General features: G+C 49.0%; 1 protein-coding gene across 1 annotated transcript in view; it reads left to right on the forward strand.

Moving 5' to 3' along the window:
• The first annotated feature begins 209 nt into the window (after window positions 1–209).
• LOC121290140 (poly(ADP-ribose) glycohydrolase-like) overlaps window positions 210–13,741 on the forward strand; it is a 36,283-nt gene continuing 22,751 nt past the window's right edge. Inside the window, exons 1-8 of the mRNA XM_041210362.1 lie at window positions 210–258; window positions 2,993–3,284; window positions 4,707–4,835; window positions 5,545–5,625; window positions 10,293–10,367; window positions 10,874–10,963; window positions 12,329–12,489; window positions 13,442–13,521. Coding sequence (XP_041066296.1) covers window positions 3,081–3,284; window positions 4,707–4,835; window positions 5,545–5,625; window positions 10,293–10,367; window positions 10,874–10,963; window positions 12,329–12,489; window positions 13,442–13,521 — 820 coding nt within the window. The 5' untranslated portion in view covers window positions 210–258; window positions 2,993–3,080. The remainder of the gene's footprint in view (window positions 259–2,992; window positions 3,285–4,706; window positions 4,836–5,544; window positions 5,626–10,292; window positions 10,368–10,873; window positions 10,964–12,328; window positions 12,490–13,441; window positions 13,522–13,741) is intronic.

A 13,741-nucleotide genomic window follows, 5' to 3' on the forward strand; every position in this document is an offset into this window, starting at 1 on the left:
TTTATCACGACCTCAGGGGCTCACTCAGTCCCCACCACTGTAATGTGAGCCAACGAGTCTCAGGCTCCTCCTCCAGTGTGTTAGCCTCTGGAGCTTTATTCAGTTTACAGGAAACTGCTGGAGATCCGAACTTTCATTTTCACAATTTCAGCTGTGGAGGCAATGCCAGTGCCTGATTGGAGGGCCAAGTGGGTCATATGACACTGAAGTCTTTTGTCAGTTCAACTACTTAATCGCACTGGAGAAAGAGACAAGGAGGTGAGTGTGTGTGTGTGTGTGTGTTACTCTGTAGGAGGAAGCGCTTTGCTTTCAATTCACTGCCTTGTTTACAAACCTCCCAAAGCTCAACAAAGAAGTAGAAAATCTTAAAACCTGAACATTTAAATGCTTTACCACTGAGAAGCTTTCTTCCTTGTTTGACCAGCAAGGGAGCTGCCAATGTGCTGCACACGTAGCAGGTTAATTGAAATGTGTACTCTGTAGGGCCCGTAGAATGGCTACAGCACAGAAGGAGGCCACTCGGCCCCTCAGCCCCATGTTGGCTCACTGCAAGGGCAGTGTAGCGAACCCCACTCCTTGCACCCCTTTCCCTGGCTGTGATTTTTGCAATTTATTTTCACTTAAGACAATTACCAGTGATTGACCCAGCCCCTGCCATGCTCTTAGGCAGGGCTTGGCCTAAATAGCCAAGTGGTTATGGTACTGGGTTTGTAACCCCAAGATCAAGAGTTCAAATCTCACAATGGTAAACTATGAAACAATGCTCTCAGGCAGCGCATTCCAGATCCTAACCACTCGCTGCGTGAAAAAGCTTCTCCTCGTGCTGCCATTGCTCCTGACATCGTGGTCCTCTGGTTCTCGGCCTTCCCACCGATTGGGAACAGTCTCTCCCCGTCTGTTCTGTCCCTCACGGTTTTGAACATCTCTTATCGAATCTCCTCCCAACCCTCTCCAAGGGGAGCCGTCCCAACTTCTCCAATCTGCCCACGGTATTGAAGTCGCTGATCCCGCATCATAGATGGTGAGTGTTTAACCATTGATTACAGTGCTAACCAACAATTACCACCAGCACTTTGGCTTTGTTTCCAACCTTTAAGGAAAATACAGACGACGAGCCTTCTCTCCAACGCGCTTTCGGTTAAAAGCTCCCTCAGGAGAACCACTCCCAAATTTCTCTCCGCCTCTCTCCTTGATTTGGCAAAGGAGAGAATAACTGTGGCAGTTTATTGGTAACTGGCTCTTGTTTTTCAGTTAGTTTCCAAGATTCGTGCGCTCTGCTCCGTTTTAACTCAGCTGCCTCCAGCTGCAAGGATTCGGAGACACTGCGCTTCCCCAGTTTCGGATTTGCTGGAAACAGGGAGCGGCACCGATCTCTGCCAGCCAAAAACTTACAGCTCCTCAAGGGATCAATGTCAGGAGAGAACAGAGGGAAGATGTCAGCTGAGAGTATCAGAATTGCTGAAAGGTTACAACTCAGAAGCAGATCACTTGGTCCTTCAGGTGCCATATTCATTCATGGGGTGTGAGCGTTGCTGCAGCATCTCTTGCACCATCCCCATCATTGAGAAGGTGGTGGTGAGCTGCCTTCTTGAACCGCTGTAGTCCATGTGCTGTAGGTACACCCACCGTGCTGTTAGGGAGGGAGTTCCAGGATTTTGACCCAGTGACAGTGAAGGAACGGCCGGTATATTTCCAAGTCAGGATGGTGAGTGGCTTGGAGGGGAACTTCCAGGTGGTGGTATCCCCATCTATCTGCTGCCCTTGTCCTTCTAGATGGTAGAGGTCGTGGGTTTGGAAGGTGCTGTCAAAGGAGCCTTGGTGAGTTGCTGCAGTGCATCTTGTAGATGGTACACACACTGCTGTTACTGTGCGTCGGTGGTGGAGGGAGTGATTGTTTAAGGTGGTGGATGGGGTGCTGATCAAGTGGGCTGCTTTGTCCTGGATGGTGTTGAGCTTCTTGAGTGTTGTGGGAGCTGCACTCATCCAGGCAAGTGGGGAATATTCCATCCCACTCCTGACTTGTGCCTTGTAGATGGTGGACAGGCTTTGGGGAGTCAGGAGGTGAGTTACTCACTGCAGGATTCCCAGTCTCTGGCCTGCTATTGTAGGCAGAGGATGTATGTATATTTTTTTATTCATTGGATGTGGTCATTGCTGGTTAGGCCATCACTCATCGTTCAGAGTGCATTCAAAAGTCAACCACATTGCTGTGGGTCTGGAGTCACATGTAGGCCAGACTGGGTAAGGGTAGCAGATTTCCTTCTCCCTAAAGGACATTATTGAACCAGATGGGTTTTGCAACAGTCAACAATGGTTTCATGGTCATCATCAGATTCTCAAATTCCACCATCTGCCGTGGTAGGATTCGAACCCAGGTTCCCAGAACGTTACCCTGGGTCTCTGGATCACTATCCAGTGACAATACCACTACACCACCCCACCCTGCTCTTTCCCTCATATCTCTACACACTGTTTCTCTTACAAGTGTTACTAACTCTGCTTCTGCCCAGCTGACCCGACAGTACATTTCTATACTTGGCCACTCGCTGGGTTTCGTTTCAGAAAAATAAAGTCTCCTCACCTCGTCTCTGGTCCCTTTGCCAGTCACCGTAAACCTGTGCCCCCCCACCAACACCCCCCCCACCCCGCCCTGGTTACCGATCCCTCTGCCACTGGAAAACAGTTTCTCCTTATTTCCTTTATCGAGACCGGTCAGCATTTTCAACCCTATCTCCCCTTGACCTTCTCTGCTCTCAGGGGACAACCCCAGCCTCTCCGCTCTCTCCGCATGGAGAACCGAAGCCCATCCCTGCTTCCATTTTAATAAATCTCCTCCCCACCCTCTCCAAAGCCTTGACGTCCTTCCTGACGTGTGCCCAGAGCTGAAGGCAACACTGCCAGTTATGGCCTTACCAACAGTGTAAAGGTTGAGTGTCAATGTCCTGTACTCCTCTGTCGATCAAGCTGAAGATCCTGTCTGCTTTCTTTTCAGCCTGCTCTGCCACCTTCAGCCCCCGACCCCACCCCACTCCCCCCTGCCCTGCCCTGCTGGAGGGTTCCAGGAGACGACAGACAGAAGAATGAGCACCGACAGGTCAAAAGGCTGGGCTGAGGAGAGCGTCAGCGCCACACAGCCAGGGTGGGTGCTGCCAAGTGAAAATCCTCACTCTTCCGGTGAAACTTCTCTGGGTGCAGCACGACAGGAGGAGTTTGGAAAGCCTGCACCACGCCCCCCACAGTTGCCACCTCTCAAACCGTCAGCTAATCACACCGTCTGTGTCGAGGTACGTGAGATACAAGTGCGCCAGAAACTACTGGAGGGGGGCTATAAAGATAAAGCAGTGGAGTCCACGCGAAGGCCAATCAGTTACACGCAGCCTCACAAACTGCAGTAAGGAGAGAAGCACCATACGGTCTGGTTTCTTTTCAAAGGCCGGTTTGACCATCACTGATACTTTAGCCCTTGTCAAATAACAGGCCAATATCTCCTTCTGTGTGACAACCTTTTTTTCAGTATTTCTCGGGAGGTGGGCATCGCTGGCAAGGCCAGCTTTTGTTGCCCATCCCTAATTGCCCTTGAACTAGGTGGCTTGCTCAGCCATTTCAGAGGGCAGCTAAGAGTCCAGGTCTGGAGTCACACGTAGGCCAGACCAGGTAAGGACAGCAGATTTCCTTCCTTAAAGGGGATTAGTGAACCCGATGGGTTTTTAACCACAATCGATGATAGTTAAATGGTTCAGGGTGGTCACCATTACTGAGGCTAGCTTTATAATTCCAGATTTATTAGTCGAATTTAAATCCCACCGCTGCCATGATGGGATTTGAACTCAGGTCCCAGAGCTTTCGTCTGGGCCCCCTGGATTATTAGCCCACTGACATCACCCACTGGGCCACCGCCTCTCCAAAACTTGCTGCGGACGTATGCTGAGTGCTTCAGCTTAGTGATACATATCCCTGTGTAGAAACACAGCCTGGGTTTTGGATTTGGCCCCAAGGAGAGGCAGGAGGGCTGGTCGCTGAGGAGAAGCGCAGACTGCACCTTGCCTAGGTGCCTGTGTTGCGATTAAAAACAGGAAATGCTGGAAAAGCTCAGCAGGTCTAGCAGCGTCTGGGGAGGGAGGAGCAGAGTTCAGGTCGACGCCATGGGAAAGATTCGACACAGGATTTGAGGCAGGCGGGGAAAGGTGGTGGGGGGGCGGTGGTGGGCAACAGGAAGAACAAGAGCTGCGTGAGGGTGGAAGTGGGGAGTGGTTGAATGACAAAGAGATGAGGGCGCAGGGGCAAGAGGAGATGATAATGGGCCGGCGAAAGAAACAAAAGATGGGTCTGGAGGGGGTGTGAATGGCAAATAACAGAATCCATACCAGCACCACAAGCTGGAAAAAAAACTCAGCAGCGCTCCATATGGCAGACTGAGGACATAGAGATCAGGGTGGGATTGGGGCCGGAGGGTGTAAACAATGGGCAAGCTCAGGGTCGAGCTTGTGGACTGACCTGCAAAGCGCTCAGCCAGTTTGTACTTGGTCCTCCCAATATAGAGGAGATCACATTGTGAGCAGCGAACATAGTATATTGGTGCTGGAGGTTGGATGTACAGGCGATGACTGTCGCTGCTGTACTAGGCCTATTGCACTTTAACAGGAAGTATGGTGGAAACAACCATGTTCTAGGCTGTAGGTAACCCCCATGTATCACTCTCCTTGCAGGAATCGGCTGTTAGACTTGGAAAAGTGGTACCTGTTCAAACTGCAAATGCAGCGGAGTTCTGGAAGTCTGACTATGTGAAAATGCCGTTTTCAAACCACAGTAGGCAAACCAGGCCGACATACTTTATGGTAAAGAACTATAACCATGATAACTATATTGTCTGATAATCACTGAGCATCAGTTGCTCAAGCCCATCTGCCATTCAGATCAGAGTGTGGCTGATCAGTATCTCAACCGCATCTACCTGCCTTGGCTCCCTTTCCTCTGCCCAACCGAGGTGGGGGGAACCCATTCCTTCTTTTCCATAAGGATGTCACTGTCCTGTCTTGGACTGATGCGGAATTTGGGGCAGATCTGTGGCACAGTTGGTTAACATCAGCCTCCTGTGTCACCAGTGTGGGACAGATCATGCTGCTCCGATGGTCAAGAGGGAGCTGATGTCCTCCTCAATCATTTACACCAGCTCGATTCACACTCGGCATTGGTCGACCAATCCCAGCCGGGCGGAAGCTCATGGTGGGTGAGGGGTGGGGCAGTAATTCACTTCCGCACCCCACCCCCCCCCTCCCCCGCTCCACCCTGGGAGAGCTGGCCAGGGTTCCTGCTCCTGATCACGAACAACTGAGGATGAGACTAGCTCTGGGCAGGATGCCCTCCACATGTAGCCGTGGCGTGGCTCTTAGTGCGTGTGGAACACACCTTCAGGAGCGGTGGGGAAGGTGCAGAGACAGTAAGTTAGAGTTAGTTGATGTGTACTGAATGTCGTAACTCGGTGTATTGAGTTAGAAAGTAGCAACATGCAGGTGGACAAATGACAGCCAATTCCTTATCTTTCAGCACCGTGTTGAAGTCAGTCGGTGGATGATTATTAAAGCGGCTCTTAACAAGGACAGGTTCGAAACGTCAAAGGATTTAGAGGTAACAGGACTGACTGGTTTCCTGCCTCTTCACTGAACTCCAGTTTAACAGTTACATCAATCAATTGCCCATTTTAACATCTACTTCTTTGTTCTCTATTTCTGATTGATGAATGATCTGCTGAAAGATGTAAGTCCATTTTAGGCACCCAGCATCTATATTAAAGATGAGAGAAACAGAGCTAATGTTTCAATCTGTGTTCTGATGAAATGTCATCAAAACATTAACTCTGTTTCTCTCCCCATAGATGCTGCCTGTCTTTCTAGCATTTTCTGTTTTTATTTCAGACTTCAAGCATCCACAGTATTTTGCTCTGGTGGTAAAGATTCCCAGAGCAGGTACAGCATGGGGTTAGATACAAAGTAAAGCTCCCTCTACACTGTCCCATCAAACACTCCCAGGACAGGTACAGCATGGGGTTAGATACAAAGTAAAGCTCCCTCTACACTGTCCCATCAAACACTCCCAGGACAGGTACAGCATGGGGTTAGATACAGAGTAAAGCTCCCTCTACACTGTCCCCATCAAACACTCCCAGGACAGGTACAGCACGGGGTTAGATACAGAGTAAATCTCCCTCTACACCGTCCCCATCAAACACTCCCAGGACAGGTACAGCACGGGGTTAGATACAGAGTAAATCTCCCTCTACACTGTCCCCATCAAACACTCCCAGGACAGGTACAGCACGGGGTTAGATACAGAGTAATGCTCCCTCTACACTGTCCCCATCAAACACTCCGAGGACAGGTACAGCACGGGGTTAGATACAGAGTAAATCTCCCTCTACACTGTCCCCATCAAACACTCCCAGGACAGGTACAGCACGGGGTTAGATACAGAGTAAATCTCCCTCTACACTGTCCCCATCAAACACTCCCAGGACAGGTACAGCACAGGGTTAGATACAGACTAATGCTCCCTCTACACTGTCCCCATCAAACACTCCCAGGACAGGTGCAGCACGGGGTTAGATACAGAGTAAATCTCCCTCTACACTGTCTCCATCAACACTCCCAGGACAGGTACAGCACGGGGTTAGATACAGAGTAAAGCTCCCTCTACACTGTCCCCATCAAACACTCCCAGGACAGGTACAGCACGGGGTAAGATAAAGAATTTAGCTCCCTCTACAGCGTCCCCATCAAACACTCCCAGGACAGGTACAGCACGGGGTTAGATACAGAGTAAATCTCCCTCTCCACCGTCCCCATCAAACACTCCCAGGACAGGTACAGCACGGGGTTAGATACAGAGTAAAGTTCTCACTACACTGTCCCCATCAAACACTCCCAGGACAGGTACAGCACGGGGTTAGATACAGAGTAAAGCTCCTTCTACACTGTCCCCATCAAACACTCCCAGGACAGGTACAGCACGGGGTTAGATACAGAGTAAAGCTCCCTCTACACTGTCCCCATCAAACACTCCCAGGGCAGGTACAGCACGGGGTTAGATACAGAGTAAATCTCCCTCTACACTGTCCCCATCAAACACTCCCAGGACAGGTACAGCACAGGGTTAGATACAGACTAATGCTCCCACTACACTGTCCCCATCAAACATCCCCAGGACAGGTACAGCGCGAGGCTAGATACAGAGTAAAACTCCAACTACACTGTCCCCGTCAAACACTCCCAGGACAGGTACAGCATGGGGTTAGATACAGAGTAAAGCTCCCTCTACACTGTCCCCATCAAACACTCACAGGACAGGTACAGCACGGGGTTAGATACAGAGTAAAGCTCTCTCTACACTGTCCCCATCAAACACTCCCAGGTCAGGTACAGCACAGGGTTAGATACAGAGTAAAGCTCCTTCTACAATGCACACCAATAAGAAAATCTTGAAAGTATACTTTGAAATAATAATTTGAAGAATAATTATTCTTCTGGACCAAACTGGGTGATATGAATGAGCAGAGTATTTCGGGGGTTCTGGTTCACAAGCTGATACGATAAGCACCTCAAGCAGTTAAGACCACAAAAGTGCTGCTCAGCATTATGGAAATAGAGACGGAATGTAAAAGTGAAAGCGTGATGCGTCACTTTTTTCTCAAATCTCAGAAAAATGATAGTTAGAGGTCTGTGTACAGTGTTGATAGAGGTGTTTGAAATTGCAAAGGGATGGCACAAGCAAGTTAGAAACAGACTGTTGCCAATGTTCAAAGGGCGTGGAATGATGGGACATAGACAGATGATTAAATGTAATTTAGGACAAAGAGTAAGAGGGAAACTTTTTAAAGTGACGACTGTGAGCCTGTGGAATTCACTCCTAGAATGAGTCGGGTTATAAGGATAAAAGGGTAAGGGATTGGATCACAGCTTTGAGGCAGAATAAAATCAGCATGGACTTAGGGAAGATGAAACCAGCATGGACTTAGGGAGGATAAAACCAGCATGAACTTAGGGAGGATAAAACCAGCATGGACAAAAGCAGGATAAAACTAACATGGACTTAGGGGAGATAAAACTAGCATGGACTTAGGGAAGATAAAACCAGCATGGACTTAGGGGAGATAAAACCAGCATGGACTTAGGCAGGACAAAACCAGCATGGACTTAGGCAGGACAAAACCAGCATGGACTTAGGCAGGATAAAAGCAGCATGGACTTAGGGGAGATAAAACCAGCATGAACTTAGGGAAGATAAAACGAACATTGACTTAGGCAGGATAAAAGCAGCATGGACTTAGGGGAGATAAAACCAGCATGGACTTAGGCAGGATAAAAGCAGCATGGACTTAGGCAGGATAAAAGCAGCATGGACTTAGGGAGGACTAACACAGCAAGGGAATACACAATGAATGGTAGGACCCTAGGAAGTACAGAGAATCAGAGGGACCTTGGTGTACATGTCCATAGATCCCTGAAGGCAGCAGCACAGGTAGATAAGGTGGTTAAGAAGGCATATGGGATACTTGTCTTTATTAGCCGAGGCATAGAATATTAGAGCAGGGAAGTTATGTTGGAGCTGTATAAAATGCTAGTTAGGCCACAGCTGGAGTACTGTGTGCAGTTCTGATCACCACACTATAGGAAGGATGTGATTACACTGGAGAGGGTGCAGGGGAGATTCACCAGGATGTTGCCTGGGCTGGAATATTTGGCTATGAAGAGAGACTGGATAGGCTGGGGCTGTTTTCCTTAGAGCAGAGAAGACTGAGGGGGCACCTGATAGAGGTATACAAAATTATGAGGGGCATGGATAGGAAGAAACTTTTCCCCTTACCAGAGGTGTCAATAACCAGGGGGAATAGATCTAAGATAAGGGGCAGGGGTTGGTTTAGAGGGGATTTGAGGAAAGACTTTTCACCCAGAGGGTGGTTGGAATCTGGAACTCGCTGCATGAAGGGGTGGGTGGTGGAGGCAGGAACCCTCACAACATTTAGATGAGCACTTTGAAACACCAGAGCGTATGTATGTATAGCTGCGTGTGGTAAAATTGCTGCAGTTGGAAGAGTGTGAGATTGTGTGTGGGTGGCAGCAAGATAGCTGAAGAAAACGCTGGCTCCGGATGGAATTGGTTTTAGTCGCGTTGCCTGAAGCAGAGGGTGGAATGCAACAACAACTTTCACTCATATCGTATCCTGCCATTAATGTAGACATCATGCAGCTTTGCAGGGGCGCAATCGGACACAATTTCACCCTGAGCCACATGAAACGATACTGAGAAAGGGAAGAGGCTGATCTTAATGAACTTCTTTAATGAGGTGGAGAGGTGTAGGGAGGGAATTCCAGAGCTTAGGGCCCAGGCAACTGAAGGCACGGCCGCCAATAGTGGAGAGATGGAAATCGGGGAGGCCAGAATTGGAGGAATCTATAGATTTTAGTTTAGTATCGTTGTACCTTTAGTATGGTATCTTTTAGTTTTGCCTTTTTATTACCATTGCTGAATCCCCCACTATCAACATCCTGGGGGTTACCATTGACCAGAAACTGAACTGAAATAGCTATAAAAATACTGTGGCTACAAGAGCAGGTTAGAGGCTGGGAATCCTGGGGTGAGTAACTCACCTCCTGACTGCCCAAAGCCTGTCCACCATCTACAAGGCACAAGTCAGGAGTGTTATGGAATATTCCCCACTTGCCTGGATGAGTGCAGCTCCCACAACACTCAAGAAGCTTGATACCATCCAGGACAAAACAGCCCACTTGATCGGCACCCCATCCACAAACATTCACTCCCTCCACCACCAACGCACAGTGGCAGCAGTGTGTGTACCATCTACAAGATGCACTGCAGCAACTCACCAAGGCTCCTTAGACAGCACCTTCAAAACTCATGACCTCTACCACCTAGAAGGACAAGGGCAGCAGACACATGGGAACACCACCACCTGCAAGTTCCCCTCCAAGTCACTCATCATCCTGACTTGGAAATATATCACCGTTCCTTCACTGTCGCTGGGTCAAAATCCTGGAACTCCCTCCCTAACAGCACTGTGGGTATACCTACACCACATGGACTGCAGCGGCTCAAGAAGGCAGCTCACCACCACCTTCTCAAGGGCAATTAGGGATGGGCAATAAATGCTGGGCCCAGCCAGCGACACCCACAACCTGTGAAAGAATAAAAAAGAAATATCTTCGGGAGGGGAGAAGGTGAAGCACCAGCATGTTTATTTGTGTTTGATGTGTTAACAATCCTTTCTATTGATTTCACAGAATGCTATTAAAGAATACAATCAAAAGTATGCCCATCTTTGGAGATTTTCTGGACTCCACAAACACTTTGACCAGGTAAGGTTAAACCTTGTTCTCTCAACATCATTTTAGGAAGAGGGTCAAAATAAACTGGAACCGGTTCTGGAAGTTCTGGTAATGCCTCAGTAACTCCAGATGTGCGAACTTGTCGGCTGGGGACGATTCCAGATTCAATCCCTTCTCCCTCTACTGATCTCAACTGGAGTTCTTGAATTGGGCTCAGGACTTCTGGAGACATTGGTGACTATTTATTTTCATGGCAAAGCACCTGGGGCCAGTCCTGGGGGGTGTCATGGGTCAATCCTAGGGGTCATGGGTCAATCCTAGGAGTCATGGGTCAATCCTAAGGGGCATGGGTCAATCCTAGGAGTCATAGGTCAATTCTAGGGGTCATAGGTCAATCCTTGGGGGCCCAACTTAAGGGTCATGTGATGGAGCTAGGCGGGGTGGGGGTTGGTACCTAAGCTTACTTGGCATTTTCCCCACCTGCATCATTCTAGCATTAATGTGATTTCTGACCTTTCTTTTTTGTTTCTTCATAGTTGTCTGATGGTGAACGTCAGTATCTGCTGGGAACTCTCCTCCCAGGCATGGCGAAACTGGCTCTACAGTTACCAAAACTATGTTCCAAGGTTAGCACTAATCATCTATGGAATTGAAAAGTCGGGAAGCAATGCTAAACCTGTACTGAATCTTGGTTAGACCACTTTGAGAGCGCTGCGTGCAATTCTGGTCACCATATTATAAAAAGGATATAAAGGCACTGGAGAGGGTGCAGAGCAGATTCACAAGGATGATCCCAGAAATGTGTGGGGTTACATATCAGGAAAGGATTGACAGGCTGGGTCTCTTTCCTCTTGGAAAACGGTAGCTGAGGGGGTGACCCAATCGAGGTGTTTAAAACTCTGAAAGGTTTTGATCGAGTGGATACAGAGAGAAGAGCAGAACTAGAGGCCGTCAATATAAGATCGTCACCAAGAAATCCAATAGGGAATTCAGGAGAACCTTCTTCACCCAGAGAGTGGTGAGAATGTGGAACTCGCTACCACAGGGAGTGGTTGAAGTGAATAGTATCGATGTATTTAAGGGGAAACTAACAAAGCGTATGACGGAGAAAGGAACAGAGGGTTAGGATGGTAGATTTAGATGAGAAAAGATGGGAGGAGGCTCGAGTAGGGCAGAAACACCATTATAGACAGGATGGGCAGAATGGCCTGTTTCTGTGCCAGATACCCTATGTAAACAACTGTACACCTGGCATTCTTGCAAATCTGTGGAGAGTTCAACGTTGCATGCCTTATATTTTCATAATGATGAGGAAACATAAACATGGATATTCTGTTCATAAGTTGAATCCCACCAACGGTCTGGGTCCTGGAAAGCACCTGTACATGGGGAATGGGAGAGAACGAGACTGGCCTCAACAAATGGGATCAAGGTGGGTGACTAAGACCCCCTCAGCGGTTCAGCAGACTCCCAGTGCTCACTGTAGAGATGAAGAATGAGCACTTGGACAAGTCAACAGTGACAGGACGGCAACAAGGACATCGTGGGCCGAAAGCCTTCCTTCTTTGCTGTAAGGTTCTACGATATCTTCAGGGGAGGAAGGAGTAAGATTTAGGGCAAGTTGATAAACAAAAGTAGCTGGAAACAGTGCCAACAAAAATGACTTCAAGATGGAGGATCAGCTTGAGGGTGTATTTAGATCCTCCTGCGGCCAGGGGTTCGGCCATTTTGGACTGAGATAAGAAATGTCTTCACTCAGAGGGTTGTGAACCTTTGAAGAGAGCTGCTGAGGGAATTCAAGGCACAGAGTGATAGATTTTTGGACATCGAGGGGTATGGGGGTAGTGCGGAAGGTGGGGCAGTGGTAGACGATCAGTAAGATTGTATGGGATGGCAGAGCAGGCTTGAGGAGCCAAAAGGCCGGCTTCTTGTCCTTCCTGGAGTGAGCTTGTTTCAGTGGGGCACTTCCCCTCTTTATTTTCTTGTTGCAGCCCATTCCGCTCCTGAAACAAAGTAAGGCCCACGCCATCACCATGTCCCAGGAGCAAATCGCCTGCCTATTGGCCAATGCGTTCTTCTGCACCTTTCCGCATCGCAACAGCACACAACCGAATTCCGAGTACCGCAGCTTCCCGGACATCAACTTCAGCAGGTCAGCAAACTGCCCGAGCAAAACAGACGCGCAGCATCTAGTAGCACGCGGTGGACTCGCGGTCCGAGCGTCGTGGGTTCAAGCCCCTACTCCAGAGACTCAAACATAAAACCCAGGCTGACACTCCCAGGGCAGCCCTGAGGGGGTGCCACACTGGCAGAGGCGCTGTCTCCTGGGTGGGATGTTAAACTGAGGCCTGTGTGGCGCCTCAGGTGGGCGGACGATCTCATGGCCACAATTTCTTTGCAGACCGGGAAATTATCCCCGGCAACCTGGCCAATAATAATCCCTCAACATCACCATAGCAGGTGATCTGGTCATTATCAGGCTGCTGTTTGTGGGAGCTTGCTGTGGGCAATTTGGCTGCTGTGGTTCCTACGTCACAACAGTGACCACACTTCAAAAAGCACCTTCATTGGCTGTGAGGTGCTTTGAGATGTCTGGTGGTCATGAAAGATACCATAGAAATGCAAGACTTTCTTTCACTCTTTATTAAGGCTGATTTTCGGAGGCTGACTGGAGTTTTCCAGTCGGTTTTCATTATAAAGTTAAAAATGTTGGAGAGAGGGTGCCCCCATCTTGAAGCGCCCTCTCTCTTACTTACCCGATGCGTCTTCCATGCTTGAAGGCCTCCGCCCATCCCTCCCTGAGGACAGTGAAGCACTAATTGGCCAATTCGGGGACTATTGCAGCAGGGCGAGTCTTCCTCACCCAGCATGGCATTCTGACCCTCAATTAACCATGGCAACGGGGTCCTGAGGCCCACAGAGAACGTCCTGAATCCTGCCCGATTTATCCCGATCCCCGCAAACCTCCCCCCACCCCCCCAGCCACCCCCCCAAAAAAACTTTCATACTTTCAACAGGCTTTGAAGTGGGATGGATTCGAGGCGGAAGCCGGAATTATCGCCATTCCTACCGTTTGACCACACAACTTTCTTCCTTGTCTGCAGGTTATTCGCGAACTTCTCACAGAGGATGTCGGAGAAACTGAAGACCATTTTCTGTTACTTCAGCAAGGTTACAGAAAACAGTAAGTGGCGCTGCATTTTGGGGGAGCTCCTGGGTGCTCAGTCCTGACGCTCGATCGTTTGTGTGGGTTGCAGCTTGAAGCTGTGCCTTCCACACACAAGAGAAAGGAATATTGACTTGACTTGACTTGGCCCAGACAGTCTTGACCTGATATTTCCTCAATGGGAGTTAATGTGGGAGTTGCTTTGCCCGGAAGACTTTAGATGAGATAGGTCAGTGTT

This window comes from Carcharodon carcharias, chromosome 17 (assembly GCF_017639515.1).
Source record: "Carcharodon carcharias isolate sCarCar2 chromosome 17, sCarCar2.pri, whole genome shotgun sequence".
In the NCBI taxonomy this organism is placed as follows: Eukaryota; Metazoa; Chordata; class Chondrichthyes; order Lamniformes; family Lamnidae; genus Carcharodon; species Carcharodon carcharias.